This window comes from Triticum urartu, chromosome 5A, assembly GCF_056163025.1.
Source record: "Triticum urartu cultivar PI428250 chromosome 5A, HENAU_Tu73, whole genome shotgun sequence".
In the NCBI taxonomy this organism is placed as follows: domain Eukaryota; kingdom Viridiplantae; phylum Streptophyta; class Magnoliopsida; order Poales; family Poaceae; genus Triticum; species Triticum urartu.
Window position 1 is genome coordinate 579,367,779 of NC_141877.1, and position 24,736 is coordinate 579,392,514.

The 24,736-nt window shown below is 45.7% G+C and overlaps 1 protein-coding gene across 1 annotated transcript; it reads left to right on the plus strand.

Moving 5' to 3' along the window:
- The first annotated feature begins 9,200 nt into the window (after positions 1-9,200).
- Positions 9,201-17,477, plus strand: LOC125531906 (P-loop containing nucleoside triphosphate hydrolases superfamily protein). The gene is made up of 16 exons (XM_048696124.2): positions 9,201-9,891; positions 9,988-10,065; positions 10,216-10,332; positions 12,630-12,715; positions 13,435-13,579; positions 13,680-13,775; positions 14,272-14,363; positions 14,724-14,825; positions 14,908-15,054; positions 15,127-15,277; positions 15,405-15,467; positions 15,562-15,798; positions 15,937-16,041; positions 16,115-16,228; positions 16,314-16,844; positions 17,029-17,477. Exons 1-16 carry the CDS (start codon positions 9,844-9,846, stop codon positions 17,050-17,052), a joined length of 2,136 nt encoding a protein of 711 aa, XP_048552081.1. The 5' UTR covers positions 9,201-9,843; the 3' UTR covers positions 17,053-17,477.
- The last annotated feature ends 7,259 nt before the right edge of the window (positions 17,478-24,736 follow it).

The window sequence follows — 24,736 nt, forward strand, 5'->3', positions numbered from 1 at the left end:
ATCGCAGAAGAGACACCCCGCAGCTATGGTGCGTAGCGGTACCAGTCGAGGTCATAGTACAGGAAGTACAGGCGGAGGCAAGCGATATAAATATGGTCCAAACCTCACTACTCCTCTTCCTGTGAGGGCTTACGACAGGACCGAGGAGCAAACCAATGCCATAGTGCGGGCAGAAGTCGACGTCCATTTTAGACCGAAACCGCCACCGCCGCCAAGGGAGAAAGTGCCTGTGGAAGTAGTTGACCACTTCATTCGTATGGCTCAACCACCAGCTCCTAAGCCTGTTGACACAGACTATGAGCGCCACATCAGGAAGTTACATCGACAACGTCTACAGAAGGAGGCGAGCTCGAGCTCGAGCAAACAACAAGCAGCTGTCGAAAAATGCGGGAAAACCATTGCCCAGCTGGGAGAACAGGCAGCGCAATCGACCCCCCCCCCCCCGCTTGTTGTGCCGACAACACGTGACAGTACGCGCGCCCAATATTATTGTGGCCAAACAGTTTACGTTTCCGAGGTGGGCGATGTGGTAATAACCCAGGAGCATATAATGCAGGCTGAAGAACTCAAGATCACTGTTGGACAACTCCTCAAGATCGAGGACATGCCTGTGATTACAGAGGAGGAAATAAAACGGAAATATGTCCGGGGCCAACCTTTGGTCAAGCCAGAAGATGTCAAGAAGCTCCCAACGAGAATGTATGAATTGCATCAATGGTACATGGACATTACCAAGAGATCCGATCGAGAGTCCCTCATGGTGTATGTCAAGAAGGATCATTACTACCATGAGAAAGCTGTGGCCGTTGAGTATTCTGAACTGTTTCAGTTATACAATCAAGACGCACTCGACAAATCTATCGTCAGTTGCTATTGTCTGTAAGTGATTTCTTTCTGTAATTTAAGTCTCAAGCTAGCTGTAGTGATCCTTTTGATCAATCATTACCTGTAATTATCCTCACTATATTCTTTTCTGTGGTATTATGCAGGATGAAGATGTATGAAATGAGAAAAGGTGGACGCTATGGCATTGGGTTCATTGACCCAAACACCGTTAATCAATACACATGAAAAATGAGCAAGTATTATGAAAAGCAGGTAGAGGACAGCATGCTAGAGTTCTTGAAGTGCCTCAAATACAATGAAGATATACTACTTCCTTACAACTTCGAGTGAGTCACACTTTCTTGTACTACAAATTCTCTGTTTTTGCCTACTAGCTAGCTACATGTTTTTGCTTACATATGCCCGCTTAATTAAGACATGCAAACGTGTGTGCATGCAGATTTCACTGGATCTTGTGTATCATTAAAGTTGACGCCGGAACAGTTGAAATACTGGACTCGCTACTCAAAGCAAATAGTGACTACAACATCTTGTATGGGATAGTCAACAGGTAATTTCAATCATTATTAACTATATATCTCGGCCTATTTAGTTCGTCATTTCATGATATGAACTATTTAATAACCCCTTTATTCATTTTCTTTGTCGGCGGGCAGGGCTTGGGCAAGGTTCATCAGCGTCACGGAAGGCGAATGGAAACCACAGCTGAAATGGTTTCGATCCAAGGTAAGTAATTAAGTAGTACTAGCTAGCTAGCTAGCTTCCATCTCTTTAATTATCATGCTTGATTAATTATTATCTGATCAAATTAAATTCCATTCTCGTAATAAAGGCCCTGAAGCAGGCGCAGGGGACTAATCTGTGTGCATACTGCGTTTGCGAGAACATTCGCATGATGGCGTCCGAAATGAGAAGATCTCAAAGACAGGAATGGGTACGCTTGTCAGAACACTATTCACAATTTTTACACCATTATCGATATCTAGTCACACAACTAATACACATGCATATTGATCTCCTTCTTAACAGTTCAAAGAGGTGCGGGACAAGCTCCTAGAAACGGAGCGCGTAGAAGCACTTCAAGAGGAAATAGCGGGATTTTTGCTCGACCAGGTCATAAATCCGAAGGGAGAATACTATTACCCGCTACCGCCCCCATCGAACATGTCATGAACCACTTCCAATTGTCATCGTGCTCCGAAGGCACCAATTAGGCTAATGCCACTGGCTCCGAAGGCAACATGCATATGTAGGAGAAATTGTATATAGCTATACATGTGTGTATGTGTAAATTAATATGGTGATTTGTGAGACATTGATGATATATATATATGATTGGTTCTACTAGAAATTCTATTTATATATATATATGCATAACGTGTACAATGTGTAGTACCGTAAAATACCAGCAAACGAAAAAGAATTAAAATGGAAAACACAAAATTAAATGAAAAAGAAATCATAAAACCAAAAATCCCCCAAACATTTTAGTACCGGTTGGTGTTACCAACCGGTACTAAAGGGCTCCCGGCCCCCGGAGCTGGCTCGTGCCACGTGGTTGCCGTTTAGCACCGGTTCGTGCTGAACCGGTACTAAAGGGGGGGGCCTTTAGTGCCGAAATGTTAGTGCCGGTTCCGAAACCGGCACTAAAGGGCCTTACGAACCGGTGCTATTGCCCTATTCTGCACTAGTAGAGGAAATGATTAATGAGGGTGTCCAAGGGTATGATGCCGACGAGACTCAAGGCCGAGACACCCATGGCCAAGACACTCAAGACCAAGGCACCCAAGCTCAAGGGGAGTCGACATCGAAGGAGAGCCATTGTTTGAGGAAGAGCTAATTGATCAAGCTCGGTCACAAAGGAGGTGGCAAAGCGTGAGGACGGGAGCATACACGGATGATGAGGACAAGTTGCTTTGCGATGCTTGGATGACAATTGGACACGATCCCAAAATCGACGCCGAGCAAAACGGGACAGCATTTTGGAAGAGGGTTCATCGTTACTTTCATAAACGCAGGAAGTTTGAGCCCTCCAAATTTGGAAGTGACCGCGGTGACCTGTCACTTCAAAAGAGGTGGGCTTCGTCCAATTGGAGTGCAACAATTTTTGTGACTCCCACGAGAATGCTACCGACTGACCCGTGAGTGGCATTGGCGTGAAAGACATGGTATGTTTCCCTTCCCTTGTTCGTATGAGCATATACCGTCCTCTCATTCATATAAAATATCTTGTTGGTTTCATCTAGTGTTTCAAAATTTGGATACCTTCAAGGTCCAACAAGGGGGGGGGGGGCAGCAAACCATTCACCTTGAGCCATTGTCAGACACAAATCAATGAGCACCCACAGTAAAAAAAACAAGATCCGAATCTCAAATGCAAAGGTTGTCTTATTCAAAACCAATTCATCACATCCCTCTCTCCCACTTCACACCTCAGAACACACCATTCCCAATACCTTAAGCCACTCAACCATACCTCCAAATTGTTGATTGGAATTGGATGTGTCAGGTTGGTTGCCCAAAGATCTACGTAAGCCATAGCGCGCACACTCTTCTTTACTGAGCGAACTACAATAGTAATAATTCTAAGTATATGAAAAACCTCCCATTTTCTAGTGATTATGATGCATTGGGAGCATATAGACAAAAACGTATCGGTTTAGACAGCCCCTTGTGGCTATGATGGAACCTGGATCAACCTGTCATAACAAAAAGTAAGGAGCAATATGCTGCCCAAACAAAGGCAGGGGCGTTCGTCAACCCAAGTGAAAGTGAGAAGAAGCCGAGGGGGAAGACCAATTCCAAGGTGGATGCAAAGCGTGATGCTTCGACACTCACCTTGCAAGAAACTTTGAAGGGGTTCATGACCCAAAATGAGGTGTCAGTTGAGAAGTGGGAAGAGAGGAAGTGCCAAAAAAAGAAGGAGGCAATGAAGACATTCTTTGACATACAAAAGAAGAAGCTCGAGATCGATGAGACAAGTGCCCTCTCAAGAGCTAAGGAGTTAGTGCTCACACTAATCTCGAAGGAAGTGAAGATCATGGCGGCCGACTTGAGCAAGATGGCCGCAAGAAAAAGGGTCTGATTCGAGAAGAAGCAAAAGTTAATGCTCAAGCGAGATATGTGGTCATCTTACGTTTGTTTGTTTTGCATAACTATGCCTCAGATGCTATTTATTTTGGCGCAATGTTGCATGTCCGCATGACATATGGGACTATGTAAAAAAGTATATCTTTATTGCTATCTACTTGCTATGTTTGATGATGAAAATATGTTTGTGTGAAAAAACAGCCAAGACCAAATGACGCGGCCGGTTGGACAAACTGCCCAAAGCCCAGAAAAGCACGGACAAGGGGCGGAGGCCACCCTTACTAACGACCCAAATGGACAAACAAAAACCATGGACAAACAAAAACCAGACACATCGCGTGTCCATTTAGTTAGGCGCGTTTGAGTTGCTCTAAAGGAAGGCATAAAGTGTATTACAAAGCAAAGAAGCTTTAGATAAAGGTAGATAAAATCCTAGATTGGAAGGTGTAGGTCACTCACCCGTATTAAACACAGTATGGACACGGAGTTTCTGCTTGGGAGCTCAAATTATTTCTCATGAATAGTAGAATAGTAAAATGGTATTTTAATCTGATTTTTCGGCAACAAACATTGACGAATGGTCTATAAACATACCTTTTGTGAAGAAAAAGCATTCCTAAATACCCTGGACAAAACAAACAAAATCAAAGTATTTTTAAAGCATCTTGCAGCATTTTGTTTCTCAGTACATGAGGAAAGATTTGTCTTCATGAAAATTTATGCGCATGTACACATTTCGCCAATGTTTGTCGATTTTTTTTCAGATTCTTCTATTTTGTTTTCAATTTCTTTGATTGCACTGTTTATCAGGGATGCATTTGAACTCGCGAGCAAAAAAACACTTTCGCTATACATGCCTGAAAACCACTGCACTGTGCATAAAAGCATCTCCAACAGACGCGCCAAACTAGTGCCGCGCCGCAAAATCCTTCGTTTTAGCGCGCGCGCAACCGGAATAGTTGCTCCAGCGGGCGCGCGAAAACAGCTCGCGCGGCATACGTAGTCCAGCGCGGGCCGAAACGCAATCACGTGCCGCATATTTGTTGCGCCTGCTTCCGCGCGCTGGACTCTCGCGCGCTCGCTCGCGCCTCCCACCCCCCACCCATACATGTCGCGCGCGCTGCATTTTAGCGCGGCTGCTGGAGCCAGCGCTGCGCGCCGCGCCAAACCAGGTGATGGGCGCACGCTATAACTGTTTTTTGCGCGCGGCACGTTCGGCGCCTGTTGGAGATACTCTAAGTAAAGACCGTATGGCGAGCGGGCGGGCCGCTCTTAAAATCCTGACACGCCATGGTCGATCTACAGCATGCCCATCTCGTCTTTGTTGGCTCACTGCTCATTTGACCTTTTGAATTTCGTTTTCAGGGCGGCTGTGCTGTGCTTCGCTCCATGTGACCATGTCCACAATCTTACATGTTCTGAAATCGGGGCATGAATAGACACGCACGTACGCTCTGTTTGTTGTTGAGACCATTAACTAGTATCCACGAATCGATCGGCGTTCAAATAAGGCCGCGAGTTGAGTTCAAATTCAAAACGGGGCAGTATTATAAATATTTGCGTTCACTGGATCTTGTCGTTGGCTCCACGCACGCGCGCTTGACTTTTGAACCCCGTGCCAGGCAATTGTTTGATGCATCCAAGATCTGAGGAGTCGATACAAACCTAACGCCGAGCAGTCCATTTTGCAGTGGCTGGGAATTTAGTAGTACTCCTGTAGCGCTCCATTTCCTCGGACATTTCAAACTTCCGCCGAGTTTGAATTCGGAGGGCGCGATCGATCGCTTCACTGGACCGCTATCAATCAAAAGCCTACAGTTCTACTCCAGTACGCATCGGCTTCACCGGAAAATCCCCACCTGCTCGTGGTGGGCGCGACACACACACACACACACACACACATTTCATTTGAAAATCGGCGACGCAAGGAAAATGAAATCAACAGAAAATTTAAAACGAATAGTATTTCTGATCCGGATCAAAGTCTCAATTATTAGCTTGTTCCATGCACCTAGACCGATCTATATAGAGGGGAAGAAAGAGTCGGCCCGTGCATAAAAGCGCGAGGTACAAGCAAATTAACGTTAGAGAGAAAAATATTTATTTTCCCTTGTTTTTTTTCGTTGGTAATCATTGTTTCACTCGTTGTCTGAATGGCGACAGGTTCACTAATGTTTCTCTTGACTAATCTAGCGCCTCCGATCCAGGAAATCAACGGGGAAATAAAACTGTACCGTTTTGCTCCGGTCGTACGCCGAGACTGTAGCTGCTGGTGGTTTAAGAAAAGAGGTCGACGTGGCAACCGACATGGAAACCATTTTATAATGCAGAGGCGGAAAGCTGTTTTTCTTTCATTGTCTAATAAAAGATTACTAGCATGGTCGGTTCCAAAAAAAATAATACTATACGTAGACGATTAGCATGGCGATATCAAGGCTGACGGATTTGATGCTTCGATCTGATTAAGAGGCGGCACGCGGTTGTGCATGCACGGATGCCAACTTAATTTGCTTAATTTGCTCAATTAGTTGTACGTTACTGCTGCCTTCATACGCCGTTCAAGGAGGGATGCACGCTACTGCTTAATTGAGTATACGGTCTTCTAATTGTTGCTTGTGCAGCTGTATTGGAGAGTTATTGCCATCGGTGTTTGATCGGATCATTTCGTTGATGTGGGGAACAATGTATAACCATCGATGCACATAAACTTATATGTATCATTTTGAAAATTTTGAGTTAACCCATTATTAATGTGGAAAATGTAGTAAGATCAACAGAACATATATAAGATTTGAGTTAACCCGTCGGCGGGTACATACATAAAACATAGTATGTGATTCTAACCCTGGGATGTCATCTCTGCCGCCTAGCCATGACACTAAAACTACCTCAAGCAAGGACGAGGTCCCTCGCGTCGGCGGAGTTCATGGGTATCCCTCGCGTTGGTGGAGTCCAGTGGTTGCCGCACCTCCAACCAGTGGCGGACCTAGAGAGTATTTTGACTGGGGGCAAATTATTTGAGTGGGGGCATATTCTTTCAAAATTCAAAGAATTTTAGCATATTTTTCAAAAGACACAAGCCAATAATACTGGAGTTTCAAATTTTGAGTGGGGGCCTGGGCCTCCACTCACCTCAATGTAGGTCCACCCCTGCCTCCAACTCCCCATGGCCCATAGGGCCATCGGATGCGAGGCTGACGGGGCGACAATGATGATAAGGGGGCTGGAAACTCTATCTCATCAGAGTTGCGTGCGTAAGAAGAGGGGAACACATCGTACAACATGCAAAGACCGTTTCATATATGACGGTAATATCTGCATAAGACATAAAAGTATGCATCACACAAGAATCATCGATGCTCTCCTATTAGCGGCATCCACTAGGAGAAGAAGAGAGGAGCTTGGTTGCTAGGGTTTAGAGTCGGTGGTAGGATGTCACACTCATGTACCTTGAAACAGGTTTTCACCTTGCTTTTACATAATAAAACTAGAATGGCCAAGCCAGTACGGGGTGGTGAGGAAAAATTCTTTCAGAAAGCAAATCAAAATAAAACAACACCCAAGAGTGTAGCGAGAATTCCATCACCTCAACACCGAGCAAGATAACATGAGTAGCCACACCTAACAATAGGCAACTAAGGCTACTGAACATGAACGACACCGCGCCTCCTAAGGAAACCATCGGGCACCACTATACCGCAAACATCAACCTTTCGCCGGAGAGGGCCACCTGCCCTCTTGTTCCGGGCCGCAAAGCTTCGGTCCTGCCACTGGACAGAAAAAACCGAGAGTGGTGACAACGATGACACGGGGCAAAGCTAAATCAGGTAGATCCCTCAATAGGGTGTCCCGGCTAGGCGATTGGACTGGATGGTAACACGAGGCAAGATTTTGCCTAAGTTTGGGCTCTTGCCATAGAGATAATCATCTACTACTGCTAATGTCTATTTGCGACTGGGGTGTGTGTGCAAAGTATAGTTGAATACCAAGGATTGTAATGTGTCCATTGACAAACCCCCGGCTTATATAGCTTACCGTGGGGCTTAGGTAGTGGGCTATGTAGGTGGAGATAGAGTCATCCATGGCTCTAGTTTCTTCAGCTTGTACATCAAGTCTTCGGAAGTCTTCGTATAGCGTGTCATGTGCTAGCATGGCCTATCAGGCTAGAACCGACGTGGTGAGAGAACCCTGGCCCGGGACAAATACGAGACCAACAAAGACACCCCACGCCAGATTCGAAGAAGCTTCTCGGCAGTGTTAGATCATGTTTGAAGGCGCAGACACATTGCAATAAGATGTTCTGTGAGCTCCTCGACGACGCCGTCAAGAGAGTGAGAATGCAACGTGCCGCTACTAGGGTTTTCATTTGCAAACCTAACACGAAGAGAAAACACACAACGGTGCCCCCATGAGCAAGGAACACCCATGGGCATCATCGTCGGAGCGGGAAGCTTTCGCCGTTGCCGGTGCCAAAGCGCAAAGCTTTCACTTAGATCCTCGTCTGTGCCACACAAGGTTCCATGGTCTTGGAACCAACCCAAAGACAGGGATATTGCCGTCGGCACATGGCCTCGAGATCATGACTAGCGACTCGTCACCACCGAAGCCACGGCGACGCCAGAAATCACTCATCGCGTTCTCCCCTCAGACACCCACATAGCTAAGACGAGAGCCACCGCAGTTGCAACGACGCTCGCCGCAAAGCCAACCGTGTAGCCTCACATGGAGGGCCGCCGCGCCGACACCCACCAGAGCTCCCGCGCCTCTGCCACGCAAACTAAAGGCACACGATCGATCACCCACCGGCCTGTGCGCCATAGGCGAGCTCCCCACTCTAGCTAGCATCGCACTGTTCCGCATCGTGCATTGAAGCTGGACCAGAACGCCTTTCGGCACTCGTGCACATCGACCCTTCCTTCTTCATCCCAGCTTTGTTGCATTGTGCACTCCACACCCCATAGCGTGCGCACACAGTAGCCAGCTAGCGTCCAGGTTTGGGTTTGCACGCGACGAGAGCGCCCCGACGAAGCGAGAGAGACGGGGAAAGGATAGATAGAGGGGCGCGCCGACGAGCTGTGCGTGGCGCAGGACTGACTGTACCGCAGGTACGGCGTCGTGTACCGGACCGGGCCGGAGCCGGACGGAGGCGCAGGCGCAAGCGCAAGCAAAGGCATCGGACCGTTGGGTGGGGCCCAGCTAGGGCGAGGCCCACCCCCACCTCGCCTCCCCTCTCCCCCCTCCCGTTCCGTGTCGCCTTCTCCAGCTGCCGCCGATTAATTATTCCTCCCCCATTAAACCACCACCTCCGTCTCCTCCCTCCCACCACCGCCTCCTCCTCTTCATCCCCTGAATCCTCTTCGTACGCCCGCCTGCAGCCCCGTCGTGCCGCCCACCAAATCACACACGCGCTCGACCTGTGGCCGTGCTGCCATTTTCTTCTGTGGATGGAGTAACCGCCGTTCCTTCCTTCCTTCCTTCCCCGGGCGCGGCGATTTCGGGAGCGTTGGGCACGGCTCCGCGGGCTCGCATTTTGGCGGAGGGAGCCGGCCTCCGGCGGCGGCATTTCTCCTCGACTCCTCCGGCATTCGGCCGTGTTGGCCGGCGGCGGCTCGGGTTGGTTTGGTGGTGGACCGGTGAGCAGGGAGGCCACTGCAGCGGCAGTAGCGGGCTCCTTTTCGCGGGGCCCCTTTTCGCCGCCGCCGCGGCAGCTGGTGGTGCTGCTGGTGCGGTGGGGATGCGCCTCGCCTTTTTGCCGCCCCCGTGTGGCGTGATTCCGAAGGGTCGTGGGCGTGGGCGCGGCCGGGTTGGCTTGTGCTAGACTGGCACCGCATCTTCTGGGCGAAGGAAGGGAGGGAGGTCGGCTGGGCTGGGGGCCAACCCCCAAAAGGAAGAGGAAGGTTCCGCGCAATGCCCACCATCCGGGCTCCGGCTTCCAGGCAGACGGCCACGCTGCAGGTACCACACTACACCCTCTGCATCAATCCACTGCGATTTAACTGCACTTCTGTTCCATTGCCTTGCTTGATTATGTGATCCTGTATCTATTTGCAGGTGGCTGTCAAGTGCAGGCCACTGACCGACAACGAGAGCCGGCGCTCGCGGCACATCATACAAGTAATTGATGACAAGGTAAACAGACAGAGGCTTGGCTTGATTTGCTTGGGCTATGAACTATTAGTAGTTTGTGTCATGGGTGGTTAGAATTTTGCCATGGATGGTAATGGTATTGGTAGCATAGCAAACTAGTAGTGATAATGTTGTGCTTGTATGGTTCTCCAGAATGTAGCTGTGTTGGACCCTGATATCTCCAAGGGCTACCTGGACCTCATCCAGAACCGGACCAAGGAGAAAAGATACAGCTTCGATCACGTGTACGCGCCTGGATGCTCCAATACGGTACGCAGGCTTATGTACCTCATTAGCTTGTGCTGCACTAACCCTGAATTGCTTAGCTTGCTTTTGACAATGGGCTCATATGCTGATTACAGTAAGTGTCTTAAACCTGCACTGAAGCTTGGGAGTTCCTGGATTGGTCATGCCTTGCATTTTAGGAAATGCTACTTCAGAAAGCGAAACCGCAACCAACCCCTTTGGTTTATTAATTGCCAAAACTAGGAGTTGCTCATGCTTTGGATAGCTCTAGGTTGTAACGATGCTATTGGCATGTGCAAAACGCCAATTCAGTCTGGAGCTAAGCAAAGCATTGGCTGTATTTGTTACTGTTAGGTATGCTACCTAACGCGTATACGTCTGGTTTCAGAGAAAAGGACTCCAGTTTAGAGAACTAATTTCCAAAACCCAGGTCTCTTTTTAATCCGTGACCTGGACTGGAGCCTGGGGCATTTTGTTACACTGTATCTTCACCACTTACCCTGTAAACTGTAATCAAGTGCAACTAGCTGGGCAGCTGTTTTTTATCCACGGTCTTCGTAGTTCGTCTACAGTGGCTCTCCCTGATACGGTTGCACTAGTCCGCTCTACAACCGTGTTATTAAGTTTTAACCCAGTACCACTTGTTTCTGCTCCGTGGTCACCCCTTTTTGAAAAAAAAACATTTGTTTCTTCTGTGTTAACGTTTCAAAAATCTGTCGGTTAGTTGTAGTCACTGCATTTATTTTGAGATTTTTGTGTGACACCCAGTGGGAGATCATGCGAGCACCCAGTGGCTGGAAGTTATTAGATACATAACTAGTCCTACTTATGAGCTAGTCTGAGTCCAGGCTATAAACCCCTAGCAGCTTATCCTGAGTTCCTGACAAACGCGTGTTTGTATTAATAACTCTTAAAGCCCAACAGATCTGTCAACAATGTTTAAATCGCTATTAGGATTTGATTTCATATGAATACTAATTTTGATTCGTTTTGCAAGAGTCATGTAACATCGTACATCGTGTTGAAAAACTTAATTCTGTATCGCACTATCACTGGATCTTGTCAGAATCATTCTTGTAAAAAATGTTACATAAAATGTTGAAGCAATCAAAGTTCTATGGTCAGGCCATGTTACACTGGTATGTATAGATGCTGGAAATGTGTATATACCTAGTCAAATCTCTTGCCCGGTTAGATACTAAAACAAATGTGCTTTGTTTCAGAAATAGTTGTATTTGTTCAAATATATAGCTGTATTTCCTGTACAACTACAACAGCTCAATAACTTTAAATGTAGCTGACAAAGCTCCACCATTTTGTCCAAGGTCTGTAAATACTGCATAGATTTATTGTTCCTGTTAATGTGGAATTTTGTAGCCCCATTGTAATAATATGTAATAGGTTGGACTAAGAGAGCATCGCCAACAGCAGACCAAAAGCTGATTTTAGGGGGAGAGAGAAGGTTTTTGTTCACCGGAAAATCTTGTGGTTTTCCAGCAGACCAAAAATTTGAGAACCACATGAAACATGACGATCCGACGCGACGCAGGGAGGCCAGAAGGCAGATCTGTTGGCAGGGGGGGGGGGAGCTCGGCGGGGATGGCGATGGTGACGGCAGAATCCGGCGGCGGGGAAGTTTGGTGACGGTGTGGAGCATGGTTGGACGGCCGGAATTGTGCGGGACCGGGCGGCCGTGGTTGTAGGGGTGGCGGCGGGACTTGGGGCGGCCCTGGTGCCCGACGGCCAGAATTGGCAGGCGCAGATGCAGTGTGAGGCCGCTTGGCGGTGGTTGGGTTCCTGCGCAGCAGTTTTGTTTTTTGGTTGGCTGCTAGCGGTGACCGAAATATACATCATTTGTAGCATTGTTTGGTCAGGACCAAAAAAAAAATATGGCCGCCATATAGGTATTTGTCTGCTGTTGGAGCTGTCAGTGTTTTTGTCACGGCTATGTTTTTTGGTCTGCTGTTGGAGATAGTCTAACTGATTCTAGGTACATAGATATAACTTAGTCCCCCTTTCTACAAGTAATTATTTTATGTATTACATTTTTTTTGTGAGTATTGTGTTTCAACACAACCCAGCAAGTTCAGTAGCCTAAAATGCATTTATGTGCAAACTGATGCTAATATGTTTATGTCTTGATATTAGAATTTTCCATACTTAAGGTTATTATCACTGAACATATGGAAACTGCAAGAATGAGAATCATCTGGATGTGTATGGATTTAAGACATGGGAACAAATGCTGTGTTCTTGTAGTTAATGTTTTACACTATAACATCTTACGATTTTAATTTGATACAAATGCATTCATTTTACAGGATGTTTATAAGAATATTTCTCCCACAGTTTTGGGTGTAGTTCAAGGCCTTAATGTGACAGTCTTTGCGTATGGCTCTACTGGAAGGTATGCATTCACTGGATTATTTTTGCTACTGACAAGCAGATTGCTTATCTTTTAGCCATCATCAAATATGTACTGCTTTACAATCACAGTTCTGAAGGATCTCATAAATTGCGCTCATTAAAATATGGTGTAAATTTCATAAGTTTTTAAACTTTAAGGAAATGGATGATATACTGTCCAAACACTTCTTCAGATGTGTTCATCGAATTAACGCATTATATTTTCCTGAATTTCCTCTATTTCAAAATTTTCTTATCTGTACCATGCTTGGTAAGCTTACCTCTTAATCATGCAATTGAGGTTAAAAAGTGATTAAATGCTTGTCCACTCTAGATTGTATTTACTTCACACTTAGTCAGTTGCCATCCCAATTTAATGATTGTTCAAATGGTTTTGCTATTTCTAAGTCGCCGTCCAGGTCTGTTTGATAGTAAGACTTTAGGATTTGTACATGTCTGTTTGATAGTCACGGTCCCGGTCTGTCTTGATCTTACGGCTATAAGTAGTCGACTGTTCAAAATGCTAAAAATGAAACTGTTCCCAGTTGCTATGGGATGTTACTTTGTTTCTTTTGCTTCATTCTTTTCAAAACTTCCCTGGCGAAGAACTGATGTACTATTTATTCAGTAAAGGTATTTTTGCTATACTTGGATACTGAGCTACAATATGAAGTTGTTCCATATGTATATTAATATGCCCTGCTGTATGTGATTCTACAGTGGCAAAACATATACGATGGTTGGAAGCCGGAGTGATCCTGGTCTTATGGTTCTTAGCTTCCGCACAATCTTTGATCAAATAAAAAAAGATGATAGTTCAGATACATTTGAAGTCTCATGTTCATATCTGGAAGTATACAATGAGGTAATGTGCAAATAATTGTGTTTATAATAAAAATATTATCAGTCCTAATAGATGTGTTGCATATAAGCTGTGAAATAATTGTCGGTTTTCTGAACTCCAGGTTATCTATGATTTGCTTGAGAAATCCTCAGGTCACCTAGAGCTTCGTGAGGATCCCGAGCATGGCATAATAGTCGCTGGTTTAAGAAGAATTAAGGTTTACAACTCTTCCTTCCTCACAGTATTTATTTTTCCTGGTAATAAGTTACATGTCTTGGCTGCTAGTGTTAATTCTGGCCTTCTTTTGTGTTATTTGCTTTTTTGTTTGTTACTCTTAACATTTCTAATTATTATTTTGCACATAATGTTATCTGCATAGTACTCTTAACATTTCTAATTATTTCGAGTAGCTGATAAGTTGACAATGAAAGGACATGAGTAGATATTCTTGTTGTGCTTTTAAGCTGCAATATTTTCTGAGTATTCTGTAGGAAAAGCTTGCAATAAATAATTAAAATGTTTATTTTATGTGGTCTCTTTTTTCAAAGATATTCGGTTTGGTCCTTGGTTTTGTATGAAGCCTTTTTTTTTTGTCTAATTCTGTTGCAACATCCAGATATTGCATGTCATGCTATATTCTGAAAGCATGCCTGTTGATTCCCATCGGTTTTGGCATAAACTAAATTTGGATGTTTAAACTCTTATTTTCCTAGGTCCATTCAGCAGATAAGATCCTTGAACTCTTGAACATAGGCAACAGCAGACGAAAGACAGAGAGCACGGAAGCAAATGCAACCTCTTCACGGTGAAAAAATTTCTGCTTCCCCTTTAAAAGTTCATGCTTCCATTTTATTTAGGAAAAAGTCCAAAACAAACCTTGAATTTGTAGGCGAAAGCTAAATCAAACCCTGAACTCTCATTCCCTGAAATCAGTACACCAAACTCTCTAATCCCGGTCTATTTTGAACCTTCAGATGACTTAGCCGGTATTTGCTGAATTAATTGAATACGTCTTAGTAAAACTTAAATACTAAGGTTACCTAATATCTTTAATCTGCTAAATTGTTGAGATTGTGACTCTTATCAATACAGTTACGATCAGTTAATAGTACTGGCATTTTTTTACATTATTCTCACAGAAAATACGTTTGCTCTCTTTTTCAAGTTCACACGCTGTACTGGAGATTACTGTAAGGCGCAAGCAGAAAGGAAAATATGGTAGTCAAGTTCTTCGTGGAAAGCTGGCCTTGGTTGATCTTGCGGGAAGGTATTAACTTTTCTTTTGGGGCTGCTGCTTTTCTTTTCACTCTGTCAGCAAAAGTAAGCTGAAAACAATTTTCTTTGAGCAGTGAGAGGGCTTCTGAAACGAACAATTTTGGCCAAAAGCTTAGAGATGGAGCAAATATTAACAAGTCACTTCTAGCGTTAGCAAATTGCATCAATGCCCTTGGCAAGCAAAATAAGAAAGGTCTAGCATATGTTCCATATCGCAACAGGTATGTCAGGTGGACATTATACTATCAAACCGATTTTGTCCATTCTAGTTATGTGACAGTGGCTATTTACAGCAAATTAACTCGAATTCTGAAGGATGGTCTCTCTGGTAATTCTCGAACTGTTATGATTGCCACAATATCACCAGCTGATGATCAGTATCATCACACTACCAATACACTCAAGTATGCAGATCGTGCTAAGGAGATAAAAACACATGTTCATGTAAGGGGCCGTTTCTTTCGGTTGAGCGCACACGCAATGATATATTATTTCTGTTGGTTCATCTTTTTTTCTGAATCATACATGATAAAGTTCTATTAATTTGATGTTTGTTCTTTATCCTGTATAGAAAAATATTGGAACTATCGACAATCATGTTGAAGACTACCAGAGGATGATAGAGAATCTCCAGGTCTGCCTAACAGGGAAACGAGTAAATTTCTACAGTTTTACCTAATTCTTGGCCACAGTAGAATACTAAAGTATGTCGCCTTGTCACTTTCTAGGGTGAGGTCTCCCAGTTGAAAAAGGAATTAGCTGATAAGGAGCATCAGTTGAGCGTAAAACCTACTGAAAAGGCTGCAGATAATGAGCTATCTTGGCTAAATGTCTTGAGCCAGGAAACTGGTGAGAATGTTCAGGAACGCATAAATCTACAGAAAGCACTGTTTGAACTTGAAGAAACCAACAAGCGTAACCGGATGGAGCTCCAACATCTTGACGGTGCAATCGCAAGACCACAGGTGGGTAACTTGACTGATCAATTTTCCTACAACTCTTTCATCAAACAGACTGTAGCAGCTCTTTCCTACATCTATTGTCGCAACAAATATCTGAGAAATTCAACCCTATGTACAGTGCACTGATGGTTTTGCATTCAGGTGAATGAGAAGGATTATGCCCTTTTGCAAGCCTTAACATCAAGGAGGCAAGTTATTCTTGACAACATCCGTGACAATGATGAAGCTGGTGCTGGCTACAGAAAGGTACATATTAAGTTTAATTTTGCTCTATTACCTTGAAGCAAACTTACATGGCTATTTATCCTTTTCACTGTAGGATATTGAACTGAATGAGAGTCGTAGGCGTCAGCTCCAAGATATGATCGAGGAGGCTACGAGTAACAATGGGAACAGGACTTACCTGCAGATTCTCAGCCAATACAGGCTTCTTGTGAGTAATCCCCAAAGCTTTAGTTTTCCATCCAGAATATGATATCCCACAAGCTGCTTATATATGTAAAAAATGAATCCTTCAGGGAATGAATAATGCTGAGCTTCAAATTGAGATGGCTATGCGGGACCAAGTAATACATAACCAGAGGGAATCTCTAAGGAGCCTATGGAACATTCTCTATGGAACAGGGCTAAACCAGAAACAGATTCTGAAGTTGGCTGCTAAGCAAGGCTTAACTGTGGAAGGCTGTCCTTTGCCTAGCTCGAGCCCTGATGTTGCTACACCCCATGGAAGGCTACCACCATTCATGTCGTTTCCTAGTCCACAGTCACAGTCTTCTTCTCCATCTAGTTGCTTTTTCCAACAAGGTTTCAGCACCATGTCTGTTCTCAAAAATCAACATGAGACGCCTACCATCTGTAGGCAGGAACATCTCAGCTCTTACTACATGATGTCTGGCTCCTCGCCTTATGCTGGTGATGGAAAACAATGGGCAAGTGGAGCGTCAACGCCATACCATTCTACCCCAGAAACGAAAAGCGAGCGATCGCCCTGCAGTGGCGAGCTTCGCACCCCATATTCTGGAATTGAAGGTTTCAGCAGGCAAAGGAAGGTAATTGTCTGTCTCTCTTTTTCTACAAGCAAATTGCACTCCATAATTCTGGAGTTGGCGCACTGATTTCAACTTGCTCAAGTAACCACATGATGATAGCATATTCCATTAAGAAGGACATCTGGTACAGTCTAAGTGGCAACATTTTAGTCCTCGCATGAACTATGATTTCCCCTTTTTCCAGGATTCGTGCTCTAGAGAAAGGTAAAGAGGAAGGACATCAAGATTCAAGAAGACACACGAGTCATGACTCACTGAGTCAACGCACACAAGCAGCTGACATGGCTATAATACCAGCCTGATGCCTGCAATCTGATATGATCCTCCTGTGTGCACATCATCTGCCGACACCGGCCGGCCGAGTTCCTGGATCTGATAAGAGGATGTTACTGGTAGTTTAGGCCAAGCTGTTGCCATGCCCTAGGCCATGTTCATGGTCATTTTGGTGCCTCTAGATGTGTGTGACATGGCGCACTCCACTCCTGTACAGTAGTTGTTAGTCTCTCCTGTAGTCAGTCCTGCTGTACCATGTCTCCTGTTAGTCTGTTGCCTTGTATAGTGTATGCATCTGTTGGGGCTGAATCTACCTTTTGGGCCAAGAATCCTGTAAATTTGCTGCGACTCTTAACCCTTCATCAAGCAAGTAAAGCCCGCTCCGAGCACGGTGGTCGCTACTAAGTGGTACCCCCTTGCAAAGATTGCCTAGGAAAATTTCAACAGATGAAAAGGACATTCCCTAATGTTGGCCCAAGGCTGCGTTTGGCATCGCCATGGATTATAATGATCCCGTTTACTATCCAATCTGGTTTCAACAGCGAAATGCAAACAGAGCCTAAATAAATGAGGGCTTTCGAGACCGTTGCTGAAACACCGTATGAAATGAAGAGCGAGCAGTTACCATTGACATCACCGTTGCTGGGAGATATGATGCCTGATGATTGAGCTCAAGGACAGGGTACCGTATGTAGGATGGATGGGGCATCATGTGTTGCGCATGGGCCGGTACTAGATAGCACTAACAACTTGTGCTGTTGGACCGGGGCCGGTGGGGATCTCATCTCATCTCATCTGCGGATGGATGGACGCAGATGATTCATTCATTCATTGATTTCGCCCCCCTGGACTGACGCCCGTCACCCACTCTGGAGACCACATTCATTCATTCATGCCGGAGCCGGATGGTCCCTGCTGCAGAAGCTACGAGCCCACAACCCGACATCGATAGAGAGTTATTCATTCATGTACGCAGGAGAAGAGAAACATTTTGGCTGTCTGAATGCAACGCGCGCGGCAGCGGCTGAATCTGCACGGCAGCGCTCGCCATTACGCTCGGCACGTCGACACGCCGGGTGGCTAGCTACCCGACCTGGGGCTGGGGATGGGGCGGGGCCTCGGCCTAGGCTACGGCCAGCCACCAGCCCACCGCCCGCACCCGTGTGGCCTACTCGGTAGCCTGTTTGGTCCAACAAACAAAAGCGCTACTACCGCTGCTGCCCTGCGTCTTGTTTGCCATGGTGATGAAAAGGAAAATGTTTCACGGAATGGCGCGAGCAACGATCGAACAAGCGTGCAAGTCGTGTCGTGACCCCGGTCCGGCGTACCAACCTGAACCAAGCCAACGCTGCAGCCTGCAGACGACGGCCCAGGGTCTACCGGCGGTGTGCACGGCACGGCGTGGCGTGGCGTTGCTGTTTCGGGCGCGCAAACTCGCGGCGGATCCTGCACGTGAAAACACAAAGCAGCTCCCGAGGCCGCTGCTGGGTCGCTACTCGGTAGGCTGCTGTTTTGCCTTTTTCTGTCTTTCGTTTTGTGATGAGTTGTGTGGTCTCTCGCCTTCGTCTGATCGCGTGCACGCATTTTCATTTTTGATGTGCGTTTCCTGCAAACGAAAACACGGTACGTATAAGCAAACAAACAGTGCAGGGTTGCTTTGGAAGCCGCTGGCTGTCTTGTCTATAACCTGTAGGCCCTGGTAGCATCCAGCTGCTTGGGGCGGTAAATAAGACGAGCGTGGTTGATTACTTGATTAGGCTGGTCATAGTGGGGAGTAACTTATACTAGTGTCATGCATATGACACTAGTCTAAATTACTACTTTTATAGTGCAAAATATCATAATAGTGGTGTCATAAATCGCTTCATTTATTAGCATATAGACTCATTTTATCTCGGGAGGCGCTATGTTACAATAACATATTATGTTACTTCAAACACCTCTTTTCTCATTAAATACTTGCCACATAAGCAAAATTGCCTTGAGATGTGTTAAGTTACTATCTAAGTTACCCCAACTATGACCAGCCTTGGGCAAACAAACATGGCTGGCCCCGTCTCTCTGTCTCTGTGTTTGTGCGTGTGAGTGGGGCCTTATTTGGTTCACAGGAATAGAAAACATAGGAATCGAGGGAACCATAGGAATGATAAAGGAATAGAAGTGCAAAACTAAGGATTCAAAACTAGAGGAAAAAGAAAGCAATGGGCGTTCGGCACAGCATAGGAAAAAATGGAGGAAGACTCCATCATTAGACGCTAAGAAAGCGAGATTCTGAATATTTTATTTGATTGCATGGTGCTTCTCTCACGAAAAGCACGTACCTACAGAATTATTTATTTGAAAAGCCATCTATCTGCCTCGGGCATACGCCTAACATGAGCCCAGGCTGGATTTTTCATTTCCTGAGGAATCACGTCGTCAGAGCAGCATTCCAGAGGAAATCAAATCAACATTTCCTTTGATCCGAATGACCATCTGGAACAGCACTTCATGTAGATTTCCTGTGAAAATCCTTTGAAACGAATAGGGCCTGGGTGTTTTCAAAGAGATAGACGACGGCTTTGCACGGGGTACAGCGCGCGGCCAGCTCGGAGCTTGCAATTTCGTCTTCGTCAGAAGCAGTAGTGATCCCACTAACCAAATATACTGGCCGCAAAAACACTACGCTACCGCCATTTGTTTACTTGGCTCTAGGCTACCACTATCCCACGCCCTAATCTAGGACATAATTGATCATTACTACGACGTTGAAAAACTACTCTATGGCCAAGCACCACTATAATAGTCTTATCAAGCCCAAGTAAAATTAGTCAGCTCCATCCATTCAACGATGGAGCTTAATTCCAAAACTTTGATGGGAGTACTCCATCAAGTGAGAAGAAACCGCACAGTGCTGCTACAACCAAAGATTTGATGGGAGTACGTGACCGCCGTGGAGCCTCCCTTCCCTTGGAACCATGCATTCACGGTCGCCTATGCTCCGTCCTCCCTTTGTTTCTTTTCACCTGCTCCAAAGCGCCTCCCCTCCCTCCCTCACATGATAGGCGTGGGGTAAAGAGCCTCGGCCTTCACTTTCTTTCTTCTTTTACCAGCCCCGGGACCTTAAAAAATTAGTATACAGCACTGCTTGCATTATTGGCTAATTGATCGCACTAGTGGTAGTAGTAACATTTTGATCTTATCTGCCATGGTTAGTTTAAAGATGGATGAGGCCTAGTACCGTAGTACGCATGATTTTGTAGGGCCTTTATTAAGATCGCACTTCACCTCGACACATGCAGTTTGCGGAGGTGCACTTATCATCGTCATCATCATTAGTGTCTGCTCTTAACCTCAGCCAGCGATCGATAAAAGCTGTGGTGATTGCTGATAAAGGGAGCTAAAACTTTAACTTATCTCCCTTTTGGCAGTGACTTTGTGCAAAAGTGACTGTTGGTGCTTACTAGCAGCTTAATCATTCTTGGCTCTGCATCCATTCAAACACAAGACGAGGAAAGCATTCAGAATCAGATTCATCCCGTGCCCGTGCTGTCACTGCTGCCCAGTTTGGTTCAGTGGCCCTTAACCTCGCAGTAACTACGCCATGCCTGCTCGCTTAACCTGTAAACGCTGGGACCTACACTAAAAACTGCAGCATGCAGCGCGTAGTACAGTACTACACGGGCATGCATTGCGTCATGCAGTCAAAGAGGTGTTGTTTTTTCTCACCTCCAGTGGTGTTCTCCGGCCAGCCAATGGCGAAACTCTGAGGAGGAGGAGGAGGGGAAGAGAGCGGGAGCGGGCGAGGGCGGAAAATTTCCTCGGAATCACGCGAGCGAAAGCAGCGGGTGGTGGTGGTACGGGCTCTGGGCCAGTGCAGGGCGAGCGCAAGACAATCGCAAGAATTTGACCGGCGTGGCATCTAGCGCCGAGCGGGGGCCGGTGGGTCCCGCGGCGTCGGACACGGGACCGGGGGCGCGCGGTAGAAAACGATGATACTCCCGCCACCACCAACAGCGACAGCGGGCGAGCGAGCCTGCTTTGCTTGCTCAAGTACCACGGCCACTGCTGACGCCGTGAATGGTCCGCAGTAAAAAGGAAAACTACTGTAGGAAACTGAGGCTCGAATGATTACTTGTCCAAGTAGTAGTACTACGATTAGTGGTAATGACTAAACTAAACTGACTGTGGTACTAGTACGCGCAGTAACTTCTTGCGACGGGGGTGATCAGTTATTAACACACACGCAGCGTACCGCCAGGCCTGAATAATCTGCAGTGAAGGCGAACGTTAACTATACTGTGTACTACGAGCAGTAAATATACTGCTTGTCGACGCGTGATGATCAGTTGGTTTTACTGTAGTGCGAGCAGCGGCCAGCCTCTGGGCTGGCTGGCTGGCTGACACCGCGGGTTAACTCGCGCAGTCGTTGGCTGGCTGCAGGATGAGCTGCGGTTTTCTGAGAAAGTAATTCATGGCATGGTTTACCCATGGCGAGTCTGAGTCAGCGTCGTTGGTGAGGTTATAAAGCTGCTCTCAATGCAGGGGGGGTATATTACGTACGCAGTACGGTACACAGTGTAGCAGCTGTGCTGGTATACGGACCCATGAGCATGTACAAAGATACAGATTCCACGCAAAAAAAAAATGTACAAAGATACAGAGAGTAGGACAAGGGAGTGGGAGGAGGAGTAGTACTGTACCGGAGGCATTGATCGGCCGCCATTGACTCCGACCATGCCCCGGGTCAGAGTTACCGGTGAGGCTTCCGATCCGATCCATTAAATGCGCAGCCGAAATCGGAATCGGCGACGTACGAGCGAGGGCGTCGACCCCAGGAATCCGAGGATACGGCCGACACGCAGCTGTAATGTGTGAGGCTCCAAAATACGTACGTACGTACACCGGCCGGGCCAGGGGAGTGAAACCGGCGATTTTCCCCGTGCCAGCGCTGTTGTTCTACGGCCGCTGGGGTCGAGATTATACGGACCGGACGGGTTGCTGCTGCCGCGAACGCAACGGGGGATGTGGCCGGTAGTATGCTCCATTGAAGGCATTGCACGCGGGGGGGTCCAGGGGACAAGATTCGCAGCTCCACTCCGGCCGCCAGGGAGGACCACGCGCCGTGCCCGCATACCTGCTACGACTCCGGGAGGTAAAACCTCAAATCCATGCAAGTCAATCTTGTACTACTACTACATGAATACCACACGTAAATAACATTTGTTTGTGGCAAGGAAAATACATGGTTCAAATATAAAATTGGTTCCAAATGCACAATTGAAACATTAAACTCCTTGGTTTTTATTGTGGGTCAATATATACTCCACAAGGTCACTGAGTCTCCAGAAAATTCAGAATATGATCTTCATCTTGTTTTGGGATGTGCACTTGTTCTCTAGCCTTCTCAAAATCATGGTTTCGGACTGCCCCTTCACAATTGTCCTCGACAATCATATTATGTAAAATGACACAACATGTAATTAGTTGCCATAAAATCTACGATTCCTACAAGCTTCATGAACAATACTCCGATGAGCTCGGAGAACTCTGAATGCCTTGCCCAGATCCTTCTTACTGGCTTCTTGTATTGTTGCAAATTGACTTTGTTTGTTGCCATGGGGATCGGATATGGTCTTCGCAAACACTGTCCACTAAGGATAGATACCATCGATAAGATAGTACCACATGTTATAGTTATGGCCATCGGTGTACTTGCACGATCGTACATCCTAATTACAAAATCTGTTGGACAATGGAAATCGCTGGAGCACATTGATGTTGTTGTGAGAACAAGACATGCCAAATCGAAAAGGCCCTTGATGCCAATACTTCTAGTACGATGGTGACCTCTTTGATGTGATCTTGGTACAACCCGCATAAACCTTAGGGTAGTTTTTTTAATTATCAATGCATGCAATCAACTGAACCGAGCATACCTGAAAACCTCTTTGTCGCTCAAATAACCATCAAATATGTTGTGTCTTGCACATTTGGTTCTCTCATATAGTCTGCTCTAAACATCTGCACCACAGCGTGGGTAATCTCAGAGTGGTCTTAAGGTACGTGCTCTCCCCCATCTGCACCATCTCACCAACGACATCGATGAACGGTACCTAATGCAAGCATTCTCAGTGCAGCCGTGCTTTTTTTCTTAGCAGAAAACAAGAGTTATCCGCAACAATCTCTATTGATCCTGAAGTACGAATCATGTACCTCCACCACGTGCAAGAACCAGGGGTTTGCGCATTAACATTTCATCCAAATTAACAAATCATCCAATGAAGCAAATTACTCAAATAAAAAAATGAGTTAAAGAAAATTAGAAACACTATCTCTCAGCTTGTAATTGGGGACCCAGTAATCAATCTATAGGTAAGCCTTGCGAAACGCTTGAGTGCGTATTTGTGTGCCCATGAGGCCTGATAGTTATGCCAACGTTTTCCTAGTCCACGGAGCTTGACATATCTCTCTTCCTCGATGATTACATTGTGTAGGATCATACAACATGTCATGATCATTGCCAAGACATCCTTGTTCTAGAAACGACCAGGACCCCGGACAATTACAAACCTAGCTTGTAGCACTCCAAATGCTCTTTTAATGTCATTTCTCGCTCCTTATTGCATCTTTGCAAAGTGCTTTACTTTTCTGGCCTCGGGAGTGAAAATTATCTCCACAAATGTTGAACGAGATGAATAGATGCCATCGGCTAGATAGTTGCCTTGATCCCTACCACCATGTAGCTGCATGGTGGAGCAGTATCACATGCTAGCCTAGCAAACAAAGGAGATATCCGCAAGATATTAATTCCATTATGAGATACAAGCAATTCAAAGTAGCAATGCTAAAGCCACAAATCCTCGGAGACAACTACTTCCAAAATAATTTTGGGATCATGACAATACCCGGTGAATTGGTCATGCCAAGTTGCATGGAAATTCTTCCATCTGCAATGTATACAAATAGACACCCCCAAGCATCCCAGGCCAGCCTCTTGCTACATTCATTGTTAGTCGACATTGGGTGCTCGCAGATAAGTCTCCATAAACCCTAGCCATAGTATCAACAAACACTCTCATGCGGTTTATGATTGTCTATGAGGCCTTTCGAAGATACTAATTTTGCATACCTACAAGACTACCATATTTAATCATCTGAAGTGTCGCGTCCACCTTCTAAAAACAGGAAAAACCCAGCAGACCTGCAACATTTCTTCATTGATTGAACAATAGGGGCAATGATAAAAGTTCCTTAAGTATTTCAAAGACTTCTACACAATCACCATGAAAAATAAATGGAACATCTTTTTTAAAAGGTTGGCAAGAGGCCTAGAAATTTTAGAAAATTCCTTAATGAACCTTCTATAAGAAGCAGCCTGACCAAGAAAACTTAGTATACCTTTGATTTCTTTGACATGGCATTTTCTCAATGGCAACAACTTTAGCTTTATTTACCTCAATGTCTCTTTCAGAAATCTTATGGCTGGGTATTATACCTTCATTTACCATGAAGTGGCACTTTTCCCAGTTAAAGACAAGACTAGTTTCCTCACACCTCTGCAAAACTTTGTCAAAATTGCTCAATCAGTCATCAAAAGAAGTTCCATAGACGGAGATATCGTCCATGAAGACTTCAAC